The following is a 22,871-nucleotide window of genomic DNA, read 5'->3' as shown; positions in this document are numbered from 1 at the left end:
CTAAAATAATTCTGATTATTCAAGATAAAATAAAATTATATAATAGATTCACAAAACCAATTACATCTTTTCAAGGAGTTTTCTTTTGTTAGTTTTATAACATGGTTTGATAGGAGAGTGATATTTATGGTCACAAAATCTAAATTATGTGAAAGTCTTTAACATGAAAAATATTAAAGGTCAAAATTCTCAGCATAATATAGGGTTAATATAGTGACTTCCCAAATCTAACTTTCTGCATTTAAGGCATGATAACTTTTACAAAGATTATCAGAAAACAAACACTCCAGACATTTTAGGATACATATTCCTTTAATTATTACATTCAGATTTACTTCTAAATATTAAAAAATCTTATCTATATACTTCTTATATCAGTTTACACACAGTTGCCAAGTGATTTCTAAACTCCTCTAACCAGTTATTAGAACCAATAACCTTTAAAGATCACTGCTCTATAGTCTCATAATTCAAATCTTAAGGGCAACTATAACCATGGTTTCTAAAAAGTAGCTATTATAGCTTTGATTATCTGAATAACTGTCTCTGTGTTCATGTTTGACTAAAACAATGTCTAAAGACCATATGTAAATTAAATTGATTAAATGAAAATTCTTAGTTCATAGAAATAAATATTATATAATTGGCTATGTTTTCCATTTCTCTTATAGTATTATACAGAGTAAAAGAATCCTAAGGCACAAGGATCAAAACATGTAGTCACCCCTGATATTTTGATCTGGCTCTTTGGAGATGGTTGAAAGTTATCCTTTTTTTCAAAATAGGAAAGAGTCTAAAATTTTCTAATTAAATCATGCCATCTCATATAAAGGAAATAGGCATATAGGTATGTAAAGGAATATGTAAGCTTCTTTATCAAATAATATTCTAGTCTCTCTAAACCACTAAGAAAGAGAAATATATGGAAATAATGTAAAAATGTTCAAGCAAATGGAAAAAACTTGGGAAAAGGAGTAGTAGTGGATGCTTTTCCCAGATTTAAGTATGTCAGGATCAAAGAATGTCAGCTAAAATGTAATAAATATATTAACAGTCTAGCATAACAATAATAGTTTTATCCAGTAGACACGGGACAGGCATGAAACTTAAACCGCAAAGCTTCTAAATAATTAAAGCAGAGTCAGGGATTATGGTATTGGCAGTATGTCTCTTACCTTTCTCCGAAAAAGAGGAAGTTAAAATTCGTCAATTAATGATCTATAATAAATTCTAGGTTTTGCCAATTAATTTTGATTTAAATTTTTGTGCAGATGGAAGGTCTTAGTGGGTACTGATATTTCTATTTTATTTACTAGTAGATACTTTGATGATTTATTATATTAAATATTTTCTATTAGAAATGTTCAGGAAAAGTAAGTCTGAGTTTATTAGGTTAATTTCTGGCTTAAGGATTAAAATTAATAAGTATAATTTTTTAGATTAATTTATGTCTTGAGAATTAAAATTTTCACAGATTAAATTGACTTTTATTCTATGACTGTTTCTCACTCTGTTGCCCAGGCTGGAGTGCACTGGTACAGTCATGGCTCACTGCAGCCTCAAATACCTGGACTAAATGATCCTCTCACCTCCTAGGTAGCTAGGACTGCAGGCTCATGCCACCAGGGCAGCTAATTTTTATTTATTATTTTTCAAGTTTTTTAGAGTCAGGATCTTACTCTGTTGCCCAGGCTGGTCTCAAACCCTTGAGCTCAAGCAATCCTCCTACCTCAGCCTCCCAAAGTACTGGAATTACAGGCATGAGCTATCACACCCAGCCAGCAATAGACTTTTTCAGGAAGAATAGAAAAGTAGGATTTGCTATATAAATATCTTTTAAAAGATCACTTAAACATAATCTTCTGTAATCAGTGGAATTACATACTGAACTGTCCTACTCAAGTCTTGTTCAATCATTTTAACGTTTAGTAAAAATGAAAATTATTTTAGCATCATCTATAATATACTGTACTCATTGAAACATTTTGTTGTTGCTGTTGTTGTTTGAGACAGAGTCTCACTCTGTTGCCCAGGCTAGAGAGCAGTGGTGGAAACATGACTCACTGCAGCCTCGACCTCCTGGCCTCAAGTGATTCCCTGCTTCAGCCTCCCAGGTAGCTGGGGCTATAGTCACGTACGACCATGTCTGGCTAACTTTTAAATTATTTGTAGAGACAGGGTCTCACTTTATTGCCCAGGCTGGTCTCAAACTCCTGGGCTCAAGGGATCCTCCTGCCTCAGCCTCCCAAAGTGCTGGGACTGCAGGTGTGAGCCACTACACTAGGTGAAAATATTCATATTTTTAATTGGGCCACATTTTTCAATAATTTTCATAGTAGAATCATTATAAAATTTCTTTATATGATTCAGTGGTTAGTGTATTTTGATGTTGTTCTTATTATTGAAATTCAATATTTTGAAATTATTTAATGGAACTAAACAAATCATATATTTGGTTTTATTTTTTGACAAAAGAATAAACCACACTAATTGTATCACCTGCATTCACATATACTTTGATCCATCTGTAAAAGTGATTGTTTTGTGTGTGGTCTCTGTAGGGTCCAGTCGGGGAACAAGGAGAGAGAGGAGAGCCTGGAGCAGAGGGATATAAGGTAATTTCAAGTTATACACTTTGCTTCTAAATTTTAATAGTGTTCTCTGTATTTCTATTCCATTTCAAGTGAAACTAAGCATTATTGAGATAATTAGTAATGTCTTTTTTTTTAATCCTAGATGAAATGTCTATTTTCTCTTCTTCCTTCCTAGAATCATCTTTGTCTTTTCCCACTTCTGCTTTTTATCATCATTCAGATCTCAACTGAAATGTTACCTCCTGAGAGACCTTCTCTAACTGCTCTATTTAAAAATAGATCTAGAGCAATCAGTCTGGACCATAATACTCGATTTCCTTCATGACATTTTGTGCTATATTTTCTTGTCACTTTTTAAATATATTTGTTTCTTTATTGTTTGTCTTCCTCCACCAAAATGTAGGATCCATGAAAATAAAATCTTGTCTCTCATATTTATCATTATATCCCCAATTTCTAAAACACAAAGTTCCTGGTGTATAGTAGGAATTCAATAAAGAGGTGTCAAGTTAGTCATATAATATCCCTCTCAGGAATGGAAAAGGATAAGAATTGACTTAAGCCTTTATATTGACCTTTTAATTGACTTAAGGCTTAAGTCAATTCTTATCCTTTTCCATTCCTGAGAGGGATATTATATGACTAACTTAATCAACTAAAATTAGACTTTGTGTAGAACTTAATCAGTGTTATTTTTTAGAGTCACATTTGTTTTGAGAATGTTCTATGTCCCTGCCTTATATCTCTTCCCTTTCTATTTACACTGTCAATTGCTTTACAGAGTTAGAGGTTGTCTCCTTTCTCCCTATAGTTCCTGTCTTATTCCTTTGCTCATAGCATTCTCTACTTGCCTATAATATTACGTAATCTTTACTTACATAAATCCCATCTGTCCTTCAGAATTTCACTCAAATTCCCTTTTTCACTGATCCACTAACAGTAATCTTACCCTCTCCTGTAGTCCTTTAATAATATTATTATTTAAATCATTCCACAGAAATATTGTTATTCTTTTTATTGCTAATTGTTTATTTTTTTTGTTGTTGTTTTATTTTATTTATTATTTTTTTGAGACAGAGTCTTGTTCTGTCGCCAGGCTGGAGTGCAGTGGCGCAGTCTCGACTCACTGCAATCTCCGCCTCCTGCGTTCAAGCAATTCTTCTGCCTCAGCCTCTCAAGTAGCTGGGACTACAGGCACATGCCACCAGGTCCAGCTAAGTTTTGTATTTTTAAGTAGAGATGGGGTTTCACCATGTTGGCCAGGTTGGTCTCGATCTCTTAACCTCATGATCCGCCCACCTCGGCCTCCCAAAGTGCTGGGATTACAGACGTGAGCCACAGCGCCCGGCCGCTAATTGTTTTTTTTTTTTTTTTAATGTGTACTGTCTTAGCTCTCCACTTTGCATATGTCTTCTTTCTTTCTTGTACAATGTCTGGTTCTGAGCCCTGTACATAATAAGCTTTTGGTAATGAATTAATGAATTAATTGATCTGATACATCTCTCTGTCAAGGTAAAATTTCTGTGATCATGTCTGAAATTCAGATTTATATTAGCCAAACTAAATGGACAAAATGATGATTGATAGATAGATAGATAGATAACTACCATTAATTAGTTGATTTTTCTCAAGCCAGAGGAATCTGAAAAATTAACTTTCACTTCCGAAAACTGTCTTTGAAGCAGATATTGAGAGTATTTCTAAATGTTGGTGAAATTATTGTGATGATCATTTTTCTGTTTTCAAAGAAACATTTTTAGTAGGTTATATGTGTTCTGTTTCCAATTTACATAACATTTGTATCTACAAGTGTTTCCTAACCCAAGGAATTGAGTGGATTTACTTGAAATTTACTTTTCTCTGAGTTGAGATGCAAACCCAACTGCTTAATTTGTGAAGCCTCTTAAAGTTCTTCGGCTTTTTCTGTGCATGGCTTTTTCACACAGTCTCAGACAAATCAGGTTCTTGCATTACCTCCTTCTGGTCTCTCTGCCAGCTACAGAACATTCAGTAGCTAAATCAGTATATTTATCAGCAAATGAGCAGTTAACTATTCACTTGAAAGGAGACAAGAATTTCCTCACCTGGCTAGCAGAAGGAAAACCCTGCCAGCATTATTCTAAACAATCAGTCATTCACTGTTCCCTAGGCTCACTGTCTAATCTACTTCTCCTTTTCCTTCCTTGTATATCCCTGATTAAGTTTTTGACTGTAGATGTTTTATAAACTCGTTTAATCCATGTCTTCCTTACTGTCTTATTTCTTCCTAAGTGCTTAGGCTTTAGGAATCATTTTATTTATTGATGCTTCTATCCTAAACAGTTAGCCATCTTGTGCCAGACAACCATGCTACCTTATTGCTTAGATACCTCAGAATCATGAAATATCCACCTTTCTCCCAGGCCAGGTTTTCTCCCAGCAAAATTTGATTTATACAGAGGAACCATGCTTTATTTAGTATTAGGTTATCTTGTTAGCTTCAGAGGATATTTTTAAATGTTTGCTTTTCTTTATGGATATTGAATATGTTATGATTTCACTCTTCTTAACTGGTGGTTAGCATTATTACCAAGCTTCTTTATTATGATATAAATACATGTAATGTAAAAATTACCATTTTAACTATTTTAAACTTTACAATTCAGTGGCATTTAGTACATTCACATTGTTATGTACAGGGGAGGAAAAACAACTTTGTCTTCTACTCTTCTGAATTCTTGACTGAGGACCCTATAACAGAAGACAGATTAACAAGAGAAAAGCATACAGATTTATTTTATATAAGTTTTATGTAATGTGGGAGCCTTCATAAAGAAATAAAGCTCCAAAGAAACAGTTAAACCTGAGTGTTTTTATGCTAGGTTTGATGAAGAAGTCTTACAAGAATGTAATAGGCCAAATGTATGGGCTAAGTTTAGTAAACTGGGGAAAACTTAGCAAGGAGTCTTCCTTCGAATTATTCTCTGTGTTCCTTCTTTTTGGAGATAAAGATGCTCCTTTCCTCCAGGTATAGGGAGGGCACCTCTCACATGAGGGTCTTATCATCTGCATGAGGGAAGGTAAGAAAGTCCTTTCTGCACATACCATTCCTCAGATTCTTGCAGCTTCAAATATTCAGTATTCCAGGGTGTCATATTTTGGTAGTGTGTCTTGAACCCCATCATGTGCAACCATCACCACTGTCTAGTTCCAAACACCCCTACCCATTAACCAATCACTCCCTATTCCTCCCAGTTTCTGGAAAGCACTTTTCTTTTTTTCTCTGCATTTGCATATTCTGGATATTTCATATAAATAGAATCATACAACATATATCCTTTTGTGTCTGGTTTCTTTCACTTAACATAATGTATTAAAAGTTCATCCATATTAATAAAATATATCAATATTTTATTCTCCTGTATTACTGAATAATCACCTGGCTTTTACAAAAATGTGTTTATAGTCACAAACATCTTGACAATCATGGTGAACTCATGATTATCCTGCAGGAGAAAAGAAATGGAATGAATAATGCATATTTTGCTTCTGTTTGGTTGTGAACTATTAGACATTTTAAAATTCTTCTCACTAACCTTTGTTCTTTTTCCCCTTGAAGAAACTTAGAATGACAAAAATCAAGAGTTGTGCTCATTATTATTAATGCATACTTGTTTGTAGTGACACACTTTTTGTGTTATGTATGATAATCTTTCTATAAACTTGTCTCTGGTCATTAAGCTTATATTTGAGTGTCTGCCATGGGCCAGGAGAAGAGCTAGGGGCCATGAAGATTACACTGGACATCCCAGACACAATCTCTGCCCCCATGGATATCTCATATATATATATATATATATATATAAAATAAAGATTAAGAACATTTGATCAGTATAAAAATAGACATAGTGAATTTTAGCTTTAAAATTTATGAAGTTATTTCATGTTATTTCATAAAAGGAAAAACAATTACAGCTGTCATCCTACAAACTAAAACTATACATCACATAGATCAAGATAAATTTATTTGAGGCTTAAGAGAGCCAGAGGACATGGAGGGAATAAATGTATTATCCTGGCAACAGCCACTTTTTAAAGCTATAAATGGAAACATTTTATTTAAAGGTATAAATGGAAACATAAATATCCAAGATCAACTCAAGCTAAACTTAAGAGAGAAGTCCTAGAAAAACCTTGAATAAATTATATTGTAGCTCAAAGTTCTTTTTATTTGGGTTTGGCAATGATCATAGAATTTTATACACAATGAAATAACTAAATCCCAACTAGGCCTTCACTCCTTAGCATCTGACATGCATATCTAAATAGCTATTGGACATCATCACAGGCACCTCAAACTCAGTATATGCCAAACCATAATACCTCATCCTTTCCAAATCTGATCTGATCCTACTCTTGTTATGTCCTTATTTCAGTGAATAGTATCCAGTTATTCAGGTGTCCAGGCCAATAGATGAATCCTCTTTCTCCCTCTCTCTGTCTCTGTCTGTCTTTCTCTCACTAACTCTATCTCTAACAATCTTTTTCTTCCCCATATCCCTACTCATCTCTCACATTCAGTCAGCAACTTCTTTTGACTCTCAAATGTTTCTGGAATCTAGGTACTTTGTCCTACTTTAGTTCAGGCTCTCATCATTTTTTGCCAGAATTATTTCAGTAGCTTCCCAATTAGACTCCCTGTCCCCAGTCATAGTTCTCTCAGATCTATTTTCTACCTAACATGTTCTGTCAGATGCATCCCTTTATTTCCCATGCTATTCCCTCTGCCAGAATGTCCTCAGTAACTCATTCTTCAAGATTGACCTTATCACTTCCCTTCTGAAATCTTCTGTAAGTTCCTTTGGCCATTCAACTTATCCCACCACTAATATTATCTGACAAATTTTATCACTTTCCATAACCTCACCTGCATAATTTTGTAATAACATTTACTATGGCATATTTAATTTTTACCATTACAGAAGAATGGTCATAGTCAATTTTTGGAGGGATAGAATGGACCAAAGTAATAGTAATGAAACCCTTAGAATGCAGGTCTATCTTGGTGAGATTTACATTCATACTTCACAAAGCCAGGAGCGGCAGTTGGTTATTCTATGATCATTCTGAAAGTATTTCTGCAAAACTACTTATAGGGATGGTGGAAAAGCCATAATTTGGCATGATCGTTCGGAGTTTTGTAGTTTGCTCATATTCTCACTCTCACTTCAGCTCCAGCTTTTCACCAGCCACTGCTTTCCTGAATCCTGTTTGATAACTGACCTTCAAGTAGTCATATTTACTTGTACCACACTCTCTCTTGATTGAGCAGATTCTGTTAATTGCTGGCTCTGCTCATGTTTTGCTAAGGGTCATGTGTGATCATGGTTTTCCCTTTAGTGTGGCCTTGTGCTATATAGAAGCTTATAGAAGCTTTCCAGACTAGCCTGTCTCTCTTGCCACTGTTCACTTTTTTTTTTTTTTTTTTTTTGAGAGGGAGTCTCCCTCTGTTGCCAGGCTGACATTCCGTGACGCGATCTGGGCTCACTGCAACCTCTACCTCCCAGGTTCAAGCGATTCTCCTGCCTCAGCCTCCTGAGTAGCTAGAACTACAGGTGCATGCCACCATGCCCAGCTAATTTTTTATATTTTTAGTAGAGACGGAGTTTCACCATATTGGCAGCATGGTCTTGATCTTTGACCTTGTGATCCGCCCGCCTCAGCATCCCAAAGTGCTAGGATTACAGGGATGAGCCACCACACCCAGCCTGCCACTGTTCACTTCCTTAAACGGGTTTCATTTCCTTTATCAGGAAGTTGAAACTTAAACTATCAACATTTGCCTCGGAATACAAACAGAAGACTTCAATTGACCTTTCTGTAAGAATAAATATTGTAAGCCCATGTATGCAATCTCATCTTCTAGCCCAGGAGATGGGACTTATAACTCTTTCCTAAGGCATTCTTTCTGTAATATACAGGAAACAGGAAGAAAGAAATCTGACTGAGTAGAACAGCAGGAAAGGGGATAAAAAAGATTACACGCAGAATTCTTCCTGCATAACTCTCATCTGAACACACTTCTGGGTTGTTGCTAGTTTCTATTTACACACTTGAAAAGGGAAATGTGGTAGGTCAGCATTCCATCTTAGGAGAACTAAGGTGATGACAGATTGCCGAATGTCAGAGTCATGTGGTGTTTCTTGGTATTATGTCAAGTAACTGCTCCCAGTCTTCAGCGCAGTAAATCTACTGTCCAAATAGCTGTGAACTTAGTTTCAGCTAGGTAAAATGAAGACTATTGTACACTTTCGGAGGAGGAAGAAGTTGAAAAAGAAATGTATTCTCAAACTCTGTTCCTTTGGTTATTGACTCTATTAGTTTTCTGAGGCTGCTACAACAAATTACCACAAAATGGGTGGCTTACAACAATAGAAATGTAATGTTCTCAGTTCTAGAAACCAGAAATCCAAAATCAAGGGATCAGCAGGGCCACACTCCCTCTAGAGGCTCTAGGGCCACACTCTGCCTCCTCCAGTTTCTGATGGCTGTCAACATTCCTATGACTGCATCTCTCCAATCTCTGCCTCTGTCTTCACCTGGCCTTCTCCTCTGCTGTCCATGTCAGTCTACCTCTGTGTGCTCTTTAATGGATTTAGGGTCCACATGAATAATCCAGGATAATCTTATCTTGAGATCCTTCACTTAACAACATCTACAAAGACCCTTTCTCCAAACAAGATCACATTCACAGGTTCTGGGGATTAGGACATAGACACACATTTGGGAGGCTACCATTCAACCTGCTACATTAATTCACATTTTTAAAAAAAAGAAGAAAGAAAGAAAACTCTAACTTGTTCTTGGTCACCATAATATCCAACAGCTATTATGTTCTTTTCTATTTCCAAGAAGAATCATAATATATATGATGTTAAAATTGAACTTTGCAACACTTTGCTACCATTTTAAGTAATAGTATCCTATTCTCTTAAATCACATGTCTCTACTTACTCTAATAATGTAATCTTTTCTATTTCTAGGGACATGTGGGTGTGCCAGGACTAAGAGGTGCCATTGGACAACAAGGACCCCCAGTATGTTTTGAAAGCATTATTTCTAAAAATTAACATTAATATAATTTATTTGGTCTCTGCTTCATATGTGATTTTTATTTTGGTTTCTACTAAAGGGCGAGCCAGGTGACCAGGGTGAACAAGGACTAAAAGGAGAGAGAGGATCTGAAGTAAGTTTAAATTATTTAAGACAATTTGAGATTTATAGTTAGCAGTTTTAGAAAGCAGGAGCACAGGAAGTTGCTGTTTATTATAATTCAAATTATCATTTATCACTGTAGAATATGGATCACTGTAGGTCTCTAAATAAGGTGTTTTTCAATAATTATGCTAATACAAAATTATTGATTGAGTCCTTTGTTTTGACTGTTATCCAAATGTTTCTTTACCAGAAGCTTATTCTGGCTTTGTGAAAATTGCCTAAGTTGTCTCAAACTAATAATATGTTCTTGAGGTTTCAAACAGAAATACCAACAACCCTTAAAACTAATATTATAAGGTAAAGAAATATATCAGTCAAACCTATATGATTGTTGTAGAAAGTATTAAAGAAAAAAATCATTAAATGATAATTGTTAAAGCATGGTAAGGAAGACTTTATTTACAACCATTGCAATAGGTATAGTGCCCACTGCAATGGGATTTTGCAGTGGGGAAGAGAGATTGAACGCAGCTCCAAATATAACATGGGCAAGTAGGAATTCATAACAAAGGAAGAGATTGAGTATGAGTGAATGGAAAATTACTTAAGAGGAAACACCGGGGGCAAGGGGAATTTTGGTTAAACCAACCTAACAAGATTTTTGCTGAAGACAGGCCAAGTTTATCAGACAACAACTGCGGGATAATCAGACATCAGCTGGGGGATGGTAAAGGGTGAGGAATCCAATTAGATATCAAATATCAAGAGTGATCAGATATCAAGAGTGAAGGTTCTTGCTAACCTGACTTGGCAGAGTTTGTTGCTAAAACTGGATTTTACAAGGAAGTATGTGGAGGGCCTAGTAGGTTCAGAAGCCTGACTAAAGTTTAACCAAGTAAAGAATCATTGTCATAAGAGTGGAAAAAGTTGTTTAACTATGTGACACAGACTCGTAATTGGTTTAAAAGATGTTTCTTCATAAGGCAAATCAAGTATCTATCAAGCAAACTAAAAATCTGTTGGTTTACTGAGTTTAGTCTTCTCTTTCCATGTGGCCAGATAGACATTTCCTCAATCTTACATAGCAAGCGGCTTTGTCATGTGCACCTTCAATTCATTGCTGCCCTATTTTTCAGGCATTCTGACTTCACATGCTATTGATTTCAAATTAAATTCTTAAGAAAATGCACTCTAGAGTTAATAATAAATTAGATGAGAATGGATAAAAAGTGACGAATTTGAGATTGTGTTTCTCCTGATTTGTTAAGCAGTCTTCACCCATATTTGTGTTTTCCACTTATGGAAGTAAGTAATAAAATGGGACTGAATCAATTATGTTAAATAAGCATTCACTTACCTAGAACCCATTTTGAATAGCCTTGGCATCTATTCAGTCACTTTCTGTTAGGTTCTCTAATAAATAATATTAATAAATAAAAATATCAAAGATAATCCTAAACAAGAAAAAAAGCAGAGAAAGAAGATAGTTAACTCATTCACATAGAATTTTTAATATCCAAATTGGAAAAAGTCATGGAAAACATTGGAAACCTGGAACACTGCTACTGTTGTCATGCTCCTTATATTTGCAATAAGTGCCTAAGAATGCAAGTGCTATCCGGCATTTCATCCTAAAATGTCTACTTTTTTACAATTAATATTTTCATATTTACAGGTTTTCTTTTTCCATCTTGAGAGATCTCAGGAATAAGACATTTTCTGATGCTTATTAGCATGTCTTAAAATTATGCTAATGAATATCAAATACTCTTACTAGTCAACTGCCTCTCTAGCCTACATGGTCAGCTCTGCATATTGGAGCTGAAAGATGCTAAGAAGCCATAGTTTAATTTCTGTATAATCCAGGTGAGCTAGTTCTTTCCTACTTTGGGGAATACTGGCATACAACCCAAGGACACATTAAAAAGCCTCTTAGAATTTAAAAAAGTATTAATTGCTGCAAGAATGATGACTGTGTATTAGTCACTAGGGACACCTTAAGTGGCCAGATGGGTCCTGTCCAATTGCTGTCATCTTGTTTTTGCAAAGCTTTAAATTTATTTTTTAGATTTGGAAATGGCCCTTTAAAATCACCTGGTTAACCCTCTCAATTTTCAGATGAAGAAATTTAAATCCCAGAGAGATTATGAGTTACCTAAAATCACAGAACCATTTAGCAACGGAAGCAATACTAGAAACTTTATTTCCTAGCTCCTGTTATTATGCAGAAACCTATTACTTGTAATCTTTTAAAAATTAAGTAAAATATGATTAATTTAACTTAACCATTCAGTTCATTCATTGGACATAAGACTGTGAGCAGCTGTAAAGAAAACATTAGAGCAAGTCAAAACCAATTGCAGAATCACTATATTTTTAAAAAGATTTTTAATGCAAATGTGAGCAAACTGTCCTATAATGACTCTCAAAGACCGAGACTCAAGCCAAAACTTTTTTCTCCCAAAACAAAATTCCAGATTTCAATGAATTGAAATTTCTTGGTTAAAAAAGAGAGAATCATTTTTGCTTAACTTTCTAAATCTATTTTTGCTTTATAAAGGTGCCTTCTCAAAGAGTGTTAGAACTAGTGAAGTATCTAGATAACTGTCCTTCAGCCTCATTTAAACAAAAAATAACAAGGGTTTGGATTGACATTGCATATTAAAAATATTTCCCTTATCAAAAGAATTAGATTACTTTCTCTAGTAGTCTGTGAGCCAGTATAGTCTCAATGAATGGAAGCCTTTTAAAATGTATCTGATTTCAAATGGGCCACTATACATATTTTTTAGTGCTACCCAGGCAAAAAAGAAAGCACAATTTTATATGTACTGTATATCTAATCCATTGACTGCCTTTAACTCCATTCACTCAAATATCCTACATTTGATTAGAGTTTTCTCCATTCACTCTCTTCTCAAATTTGGAGTTACAGAGAGTAGGGGAAGGTGGGTGGAAAATAAGTTCAGTTTTCAGTCATCATCTGTTCACACTAGTGTCCCCTGAAATGCACATCATCCCTTTTGGCCCACAGTTGCCATCATCACACCGTGTTGGCATCTACCTTGGCCCTCCTGGTAGAAGTTATTCGACCTATGCTGGCATGTGCAGCTATTTTCTCATCTCAGGTACAAGACTTCCTCAGGCTTCTAAGGGCCGTCTTCTTCTGTTCATGGTTACATATAAATAACATTCTCTGCTCCCCAGACCATACAGGCTTCTTGGAGGACTCAGAAAGGCATTCTTAAGCCCATTGTTCTAGACATCTCATGCAGAGATTTTTACTCTAATTATGACACTCAGTATACTTTATGTGGACTTCTCAATGAGGATTTTAGTATTCTTAGGCATCACCTTTGCTCCCAGATCCCCAAACTTATCTGAGAGCACTAGTGTTTCTATTTACCCTAAGAAAGACTCAAGAGCAGGCAGGGCATGGTGGCTCACACCTGTAGTTCCAGCACTTTGAGAGGCCGAGGTGGGCAGATCATCCGAGGTCAGGAGTTTGAGACCAGTCTGGCCAACATGGCAAAATTCTGTCTCTACTAAAAATACAAAAATTAGCCATGTGTGATGGCACATGCCTGTAATCCCAGCCACTTGGAAAGCTGAGGAAGGAGAATCATTTGAACCTGGGAGGTGGAGGTTGCCATGAGCCGAGATCATGCTGCTGCACTCCAGCCTGGGTGTCAGAGTAAGACTCTGTCTCAAAAAAAAAAAAAAAAAAAAAAGAGAGAGAGAAAGAAAGGCTCAAGGACAGGATGAGGGGCAAAGGATTCTTTTCAGAGATCACTATCACTATCTAACAGTCTTGCTTCTCTTTTGCTTCTTCTTTTCTTTTTCTCTGACTTGAGGATATTTATTCCCTTATGTGAGAAAAACTGTTACATTATTATTTTAAATCTATTCTTTACAGCATAAATTTTATTATTTGAGTCCTTTATAACCTTGGTTTTTAACTTAAAGATAGGCTTTTAATATGTAGGAGTCAGGCTTTTGTGTTTAAAAAACATGATTTTGAAAGTGAAAATATATTTTTTTCAAACTATTACCTCCATTATGAGTTTTGTTAGACTATTTTGAAATTCATAAGCCAAGGAAAAGTCTATTTTGAAAATCAAAAGTATAGAACAGATATATCTCTTTGCATAAAAAGAAATACTGTAAAGGAAAAAATACACACACTGATTAACATAATTGCATATTATCATGATTCATATGCTATTTAATAAGTATTATTTAAGATGACTGAAATTACAACTTTTTTCCAATATTTAAAGAAGTCTTTATTTATTTTGCTTTTTTATTGTGTTAGGAAAGACATATTTTACTTATAGGGATTGTATGCTCTAGAAATGTGTATACTTTATTTAAACCTAGGTCACCAACTGTCCCACTTTCTGATAGTCTCATCTTTAGAAACACTTTGCATTAGTGACTTCTAAGACAAGTACAATAGTTTTCAAAGTTGGAATTACAACCCACAATCTTTATATCTTTCTGTTATCAAATCCTAAAAATGTTGGATTTTTATCTCTTAGAGAAGATCCTCTTTTTCTCTGTGACAACATATACTATTTCTTCATAAAATGTTTAAGCTCATTGTCAAAAAACATAACATGTCTTAAAGTTGTTTCTTTGTTATTGTTGTAAACTGAATCTTTAGCACAATTTGTCTTCAAAATTGAATAACAACATCCTATTATAGTGGGATTATCCTGTTTATGAGAACTTCTGATGATTTCTGAGAAATATGTCTGGTAATGACAATATGATTGTTTTTCTTATTTGTGAACCAAATCACTCTTTTCCACATTTTCTTCTTTAAATACTTTTAGAATATCATCAGAACAATGGCATGATTTGCAAGAGCAAGTTTCTAACTATCCCGGCAGACCCATTACTGCTGAATCAATTATGACTTAGAACATCTCACACATGGAAAAACAAACAGTTCCATGGGAAATAAATATCTTTTCCTTGAATCACAAGTATGCTCTTCTCTGTTCTTCCAGAGAAGCACATTTTAGGCTATCAGTTCATGTTCCTCTTACCACACTATAAGTGCCTTGCAAGGAGAAACTTTGCCTTTGCCTTCCAAGCACATAACAGAGTCCCTGATACATGATACTCAATAAATGTTTACTGAATTAAGTAAGTATGTAGCCATTTTCAAAGGGAAATCAAGGCCCTCCCTGAAATAGGGACATTTATTAAATCTATTCAGTTCCTTTTAGAAGTACGATTTAAATTCTTAAATCATATAATTTAGAGCTGCAAGGAAATTCCTAGATGATCTTGTCAAAGTTTCTCATTTTCAGATGAAGAAACTGGCTCCCAGGAAAATTAAATGGCAATCCCCATGATATATAACTAGTTTGTGCTAGTTCTTGCTGCAGCATCCAGGTCTCAGTGTTCTTTTCTATGGCTTCAGTTTAAGTAAGTTTATTATAGTCCATTGACATCTGTCCTTTCCATTTTTAGGGTCATAAGGGGAAAAAAGGAGCTTCTGGTCCTTCTGGGAAACCTGGGATTCCTGTAAGTAACAGGACTCTTTTTTCTTGCTTGCTTTTCTAAATGGAACTGGCAACTTTAGCAAGCAGAAGAGTTTGGGGCCAATTATGTCATCATGTTGGATAAATCAGTTTGTCTTTTTAAAAAAATTTAAACCCATGCTGGAACACGAAGGGAACAAAATATGACCATTAACTTAAAACCAAACTTACTGTTTAAATATAAGTCTCTGCAGTTGGAGGATGCTATTTTCCTAAAGCCCTCCCTATTAAGAAGCCCTCCCTATGGACTCATGCTTCTGACAGTGAACCACTGAAAAATAGGGAACTTAGAATCCTAATATGAATGGTGACAAAGGTCAGAGATCTTCAAGCATAATTAAAATGACATGAGCTAGATTTTAATTAGAAGACTCAGCTTCTCATTTTCCAGTCAAATAAAAAGCTTTAAAAAATGTTAATCTTTTCATCAAAGACAAAGATCAATTTTTACCTCGCTATCAGTTTCCTCTTCTAGCCAGGTGGATATATATAGACTGGCTATCTAGCAAAGACTTCTGATTTCTCCTAAACGAGGGTTAGATGACTGCTTTGGGTGACCTCTATTGGTTTGAAAAAAAAAAAAAAAGAGAGAATGAATGTAAATTATAAGCACACTCAGATCAGAGATCCTTGCATATAAAATTCAGTTGCCCAAGGGTAGAAACAAAATGTTCAGACCTTGCTTCAGTCATATAATTATCTGATTCAAAGTGGCAGCTAAAAAGCCATAAATTATTTATTGGGAAAATAACACAATACTATGTTTGGCAAATGGGAAATGATAGTCTGTATCCTAAGCTGACAGGTGCATATAGCTGATCTTTTCTCCAGTTATATAAAGTATTGGTTGACACAATGAGAAATAGCAGAGAATTACACTACAGCCCATAAAGTTACACAGTAAATTGCTAATTATCTTGGCATTTTTGTTTGGGGAACTTTTAAGGTTATTTGTTGAATTCAAATAGTAAATTGTTAAAGAATCCAGGAAACAGGAAAATTTGTCCTAAAACAGAATATGAAAATGTCAACATCCCCAACTCAATAAATAAAAAAGTGTTTGTCATCTTAACATCTTTTCAGCATATCTACAATCCAAATAATTTTTAATTATCAAGGGACTTCAAGGCCCACCTGGACCAAAAGGCACGCAAGGATACTATGGAGCAGATGGCATTTCAGGAAACCCTGGAAAAGTTGGGTCACCAGGAAAACAGGGACTTCCTGTGAGTAGTATGGACATCTCTTTGCTTATTATTTCTTACGTATGTGTCTCTTTGCTGACCATAGATATTTTGGCTGTTTTTGCTTTGGCATTGGCTCCGATTAATCAATTCGTTTCTTTAATAGTTATTTTGCAGTTGTATATAGGTTTTCCAGGAAATGTCAATAGGTACAGATATGTCAATAGGTACAAATTCTCTTCAGTATTTTATATCTACTAACTCATAGTATTAATATTTCATGTCATTGTAAAAATATAAAAGCTGTTAAAGAAGAACTAAAAAGAAACAAAAATTTAAGGACTACACACCTGGCTGTACTTTGAGTTTATCAAATGTTTTAAGCCACCTTTGGAACATTTAGGCCTGGACAGTAACTCAAGGCAGGTTCTTTGAAAAATCGTTTACCCTTTACTTTTATAGCCTCAGTATTTAACAAGAATTGTGTGAATATTTTATCTATGTTCATCTACTTCACTCATTGCAATAGGTCCATCAGCTGTTTCTCTTCTAACTGATGTGTAGTTCTTCATGCTATATATTAACTATATTTCAACTACCAGAAGAACTTTTGGTAGAATAGCAAATCCATGTCTAGAATATGCATCTATCCCTGTGAGGACAATCACAGCTAGCTCTAACTGGTCCCCCTAAGGAGTATTGCTGTGTTGGGAGCTCAGTGTTGGCCTCTAATTTTGGCAGATTTGGCAGTCACCAGGGGCGGTAGCCAAATCAGCCTTGGTGAAGAAAAGTCCACATTGTTGGATTTGTGCCAGTGGGCCCATTGAGCAACCACCATGATTATTATGGAAAAAAAGTAATGTAATAATGTAAATTCCCTCTTATTTTTATGCAGATTTCTATCTTATTTATTTGATCAGAAATTTAAAAATCATATTTTTGTTTTTGCTTAGCTATTTTCCTTCTTTCCTTCCCTAATGTCATCCTAATTAAGACATTTTTTGTTCCAGGTTGCTTTTATTTTAAACATTAGAAATAAACACATACTTTTAAGAATATAGTAAAACTTACCCTTTTAAATTTCTGCTATTTGGGTATGACTATCTATTGATTTGTTGTTCTTTTCTTAGGTAATAAGTCAATCCTATCGTTTATTCAGATCTAGGATGGTGTTATACCTAAACTCAAGTACAAACTAATATTCTTTTTCACTGCAGTGAGTTATCTCATTTGTTTAAAAAAATGAAATGATGACATAATTATTTCACTAATAAACATATAGTCAGATTCTCTGAAAATATGGTTACTGCTAAGAAGCCTTAACATGGTTTCTATTGGTGGAAGAAACATATCAGAGCCTCACAGCATCAGGTTAAGGCCTAGAAAACTTAGCCAGGCTAAATTTTTAATTAAAATAAATATTGCATAGACTTTTGCTAGTAGTATCAGTCTGGTTAAAAGAGATTCATTTGATATCCCAGTCTTAAAGGGAGCTCATGCACTGGGCTTCCATCTTGGCATGCTAATCTCCAGACACACCATGTGATAGTTTTATATTGAGATTGTGAAATTTTAAAAATACAACAGTAAAACACTTTGAATTGGTCTGAGAGTCTATGTTTTTGTGGATTAAGTTTTACTGGGAAATGTTATAGTGAATCTTTTCCTATTGCTCTGAGGAAGATTTTTGAGAATTCAAACAAGGAAAACCACGTGTGAAAATATGTCATATTTGTTGCTGCTATACACAAGTATAATCATGGTGGTGGGGTGGATGGACCCAATAGTTTATAAGGCTAAATAGCAAATTGTAAGTACTAGTAGTAGTAAATAAATTTATTTAATAATGCATTATTAGTAATTAACTTATTAATTAATAGGATCAGGAAGTTATTTGTTCTCAGGCTAAAAGACTACTAATCCAGATGTTGATTCCCTATGTGAATAATAGAAACCAGTATCCTACATATGAGTTTAAGAAAAATTTCAGCTGTTCTATTTATGAGATACTCATCAGAATATTAGTGACACATCAAAGTCATTAATTACTTTTTACTTAGGTCATTTAATGGTTCATTGTGACAAATAACTTCTTTATAGCAATATGTAATACCTAGATATCCCTCAAGAAGGACTGAAAATTTCATGGAATGAAAACATTGATATGGATTTTAAAATTATAGACCATTTTCTCTTGAGATCAGATATTATGGAAACCTGAATGGCCTGTTTACACATTTTGTCTGTGCTTTCTGGACCTGCTAGGTAGCCTAGTCTCAATATATGCCATTTTTATCTAGGAAAATTGTCGTATGGCACTGATTATCTGTTGTTTGTTTCTAGCAAGAAAATAGACGTTTTCTACCAACTCTACATTTTTCTTCAATATTGAGGTAATAATACTTAAAGGACAGTAATTCAATGGCTAAGAGAAAGCCAATACAAAAAATACTGAATTAACACAGATAAAATGTTGATTTCATTCACTGCCACTCTAAACCTTATTCCTAGAATCTGTTACACTAGTTTTGTTTGCTATGTAGGCAAAGGCTCATTCCTGAAATCAAAACACTGGCTCTATCTAGAATACACAAGAATGTGGGGGTCTTAAGGCCAGATGAGGCTATTAGTGTTCTAGAACCCAGCTAGGACTTTGGGATATCAGCCAAGTCTGTTTGGTTTACACAAAAATCTACTCTAGCTAACCTAAGCAGAAAACAAATTATAAGATAGAAATTGGGTTGCTTAGAGAATCAGCTAAAAAGCTTGAAATCCAGGGTCAGAAAACAGTCTGAAATTAAGGGTTTCTCACAACAGAACACCCCAGGCAAGAAGTAGTCTAGTTAGGATGCCACCAATGACATTGGCACCAGTCAACACCATTGGACTCTCGGTGCCAGTGCTGCTGTGCTCTGAATAATTTCTAAGCTGTCATGCATCTTCATGCCACTTTTCAAGATGCAAAGACCTGAATGAGATTGTCTAGTAATTTGACCTATATCACCCGCCAGAGTCCTGGATTCCAGAGAAGGCAATAAAAGTCTTTTGACTTTGGCTTCTTCTGTTTTTAGAGTTTTCTACTCCCTATCTTTGTGTTTTACCTTAGGTACAGAGTTGTTGGGATAATCATATTAATGATTTTATGGCATGTTATCATCCTTCAGTTTTTGCATGGACCTACTCTTAGGCTGACTTCCTTTTATCCCCACTCTCATTGCCCTCTCCCTAAGATAGCCCACTATTTTATGTTTTCATGTATATTTTTATCTGTTATGTGTTTTTCCAAAAATATACTGCTGGTATTTATGCCTATCTTTAATTATGGAAATGATATTAGGCCATTCTGCATCTTATTTTTTTCACTTACAACTGGGATTTAAAGATACATTTATATTGCTATAGGTATATCAGCTCTCTCTCTTCTAACTGATATATAATTCATGCTATGCATCAACTACACAAGAACTTTTGGTAGAATAGCAAATCCATGTGTCTACTCCTGTGAGGACAATTCCAGCTATTATAGCTCCAACTAATCTCCTAGGGAGCATTGCTCAGTGTTGGCCTCTACTTTTAGCAGGTTTGGCAGTCACCAGGGGTGGTAGCCAGATCAACCTTAGTGAAGAAAAGTCCACATTGTTGGATTTGTGCCAGTGAGCCCATTGAGAAACCCCATGATTATTATGGGAAAATGTTGACTGATATCCACTCAAGGTCTATCTTGTTTACCTGATTATTGAGAGCCTACTCTATGGAGGATGCTCTCTGTTAAGTATTTACATGGAATATAATTATCTCCATATTGATTCCATTTTGAGAGGTTCATCTAAATTTATCTTCCTCAGACCTCCTTATCATTAGTCTTTCAAACCCATCATTTCCAAGTGCCCGGCCAGCTGGCCAACCTCTTAGCCACTGCTCTCTGAATTAGTATAGATCCACAGTTCTAGACATCTCTCCTTCTAACTATATTGCCTCAAGTTCTACTTACTAGAAAGAGTTCGCTTTACTAACATCTTTCAAGCTCTAATGCAGCCTGCAACTATACACTTCTGGCCGATGTTGACAATCAATGCAGATCTATCCATAAATCAGGCCTGAGCTTTTTCCTCCTTCATTAACTGATAAAGAGAATTCTCTAGAAAAGCTGAAGGAGCAATGTCAAAGCCATGGGAACAGGTGTCATGGAAATCTGAATTGCCTGATTACACATTTTGTCTGTGCTTTCTAGACCTGCTAGGGCCTAGTTTCAATACATGCCATTTTTATTTAAGAGTAGAATGCTGGGGTATACATTCAATTTTGCAGTTCAGTGGATTAGATTATCACCCAGTTCATAATGGGCAAAACAGAACATAGCCATTTCACATTCCAGGTTCAGTCATTCAGTTTCAACCAGAGCAAGCTCAGAGCTGCATTCCAAATGGTAAATTGCATTTGACAGAGAGGGCATGGCCTATCTCCAAAATCTTACAGATACAAGCAGGGTTTCTCTTATGGGAGATTATCAAAGGACCCATATAGCATCTCTACCAGTTACAGAGCCTTCTAATATAATTAGAGTTGCTCAGTTAAGAGGTCCAAATATTAATAGCATTGTAACTTATATCCTGAATCTGCTACAGAGACTTTTCTTACTTCAGGGTCCACTCAAAACTAGCAACCTGGCAAAAGATGTGAATAGACATTTCTCCAAAGAAGATTTACAAATGATCAGTAATCCCATGGAAAGATGTACAACATCACTACCATTAGGGAAATACAAATCAAAACCAAAATGAGATATCACTTCACACATGTTAGGATGCTATTAAAGACAAAAACAAGCAAACAAAAACAGAAAATAACAAGTGTTGGCAAGATATCAGAGAAATTAGAACACAGTCACATTACTGCTAGGAATGTAAAATGATACAATACTGTAAAAACCAATATGGTAGTTCCTCAAAAATTAAATATTGTATTACCATGTGATCCAGCAAGTCCACTTCTGGGTATATATGCAAAAGAACTGAAAGCAGGGATGTAAAAGATGTTTTTAAATAAATTTTATTGCATAAATTGAAGATATGCAATAAGAATTTATAGGATACACATAGATAGTAAAAAGGCTACTAGAATGAATCAAATTAACATATTCATCATTAAAAGTATTTTTACACCAATGTTCATAACAGCATTATTCATAATAGCCAGTTATAGAAACCACCCAAATGTCTATCAATGATTGAATGAATAAACAAATTGTGATATGCAATGGAATATTTTTCAGCCTTAAAAAGGAATGGAAGTCTGACACACTACAATGTGGATGAGACTTGAAGAACATTATGCTAAATTAAACAAACCAGACACAAAGAATGAATATTGTGATCTCACTTATATGAGAAATCTATGATACTGGCAAACCCCAAAACTGGGGCTTAGTCAGGGAGGATTCTTGTCTTCAAGGAATATAGAAATAATTCAGGAGGGAGTTGTTGGAGTAAAGTGAAGGCAAAGAGTATTAGTTCATTCTTGCACTGCTGTAAAGAAATACCTGAGACTGGGTAATTTATAAAGAACAGAGGTTTAATTGGCTTACAGTTCTTCCAGCTTTACAGGAAGCATGATGCTGGCATCTATTCAGCTTTTAGGGAGGCTAGAAGGTGAGGTGGGGGGCAGACACATCACATGGTGAATGTAGGAACAAGCAAGAGAGAGAGAGAAAGAGTGAGAGTGGAGGGGGTGTTGCCATGCATTTTTAAATAATCATATATTGTGAGAATTCACTATCATAAAGACAGCACCAAGCCATGAGGGATCCAACCCCATGATCCAAACAACTCCCCCCAGGCCCCACCTCCTGCATTAGGATTATGATTCAACATGAGATTTGGGCAGGGACAGATATCCAAACTATATTACAAAGCAAGTTTCTCAGAGCCACAGAGTGAGTATAAGAAAATAGCTGTTCCATAGATAGAGCAGGGCTACCCCATAAGCAGAGTATTCCTCATAGATTGCTGGCTAGCTTGCTTTATAGCTATTCCCTAATTATATGCTAAATAAGGAGCAGGTTATTCATGAGTTTTCTAGAAAAGGGATGAGGCATTCCCAGAACCAAGCATTGGTTTCCCTCCACTCTTAAACCATAATACATAACTTCCAAGTATTGACATGGCATTTTTAAACTATCATGGTGCTGGTAGGAGTGTCTTTTAGCATGCTAATAAGTTATAATTAGTGTATAATGAGCACTGCGGACAACTAGAGTTCACTTTTTTGCTATTTTGGTTTAAGCTGGTTTTGGTCAGTTTCTTTACTGTACCCTATTTTAACCAGATCCTGTTTTGATCACC

The 22,871-nt window shown here is 35.2% G+C and overlaps 1 protein-coding gene across 8 annotated transcripts in view; it reads left to right on the top strand.

Annotated features, from left to right (window-relative positions):
- Positions 1-22,871, top strand: part of COL24A1 (collagen type XXIV alpha 1 chain) — a 387,629-nt gene that overhangs the window by 294,412 nt on the left and 70,346 nt on the right. For all 8 annotated transcript variants that reach the window (XM_035252039.3, XM_078332354.1, XM_035252040.3 and 5 more), the window contains 5 exons: positions 2,562-2,615; positions 9,617-9,670; positions 9,766-9,819; positions 15,276-15,329; positions 16,465-16,572. In XM_035252039.3, the coding sequence (XP_035107930.3) occupies positions 2,562-2,615; positions 9,617-9,670; positions 9,766-9,819; positions 15,276-15,329; positions 16,465-16,572 (324 nt within the window). The remainder of the gene's footprint in view (positions 1-2,561; positions 2,616-9,616; positions 9,671-9,765; positions 9,820-15,275; positions 15,330-16,464; positions 16,573-22,871) is intronic.

This window comes from Callithrix jacchus, chromosome 7 (genome assembly GCF_049354715.1).
Source record: "Callithrix jacchus isolate 240 chromosome 7, calJac240_pri, whole genome shotgun sequence".
Classification (NCBI taxonomy): Eukaryota; Metazoa; Chordata; class Mammalia; order Primates; family Cebidae; genus Callithrix; species Callithrix jacchus.
Note: the sequence above shows the minus strand (reverse complement) of the source record. Positions and strands in the feature narration are given on the sequence as shown.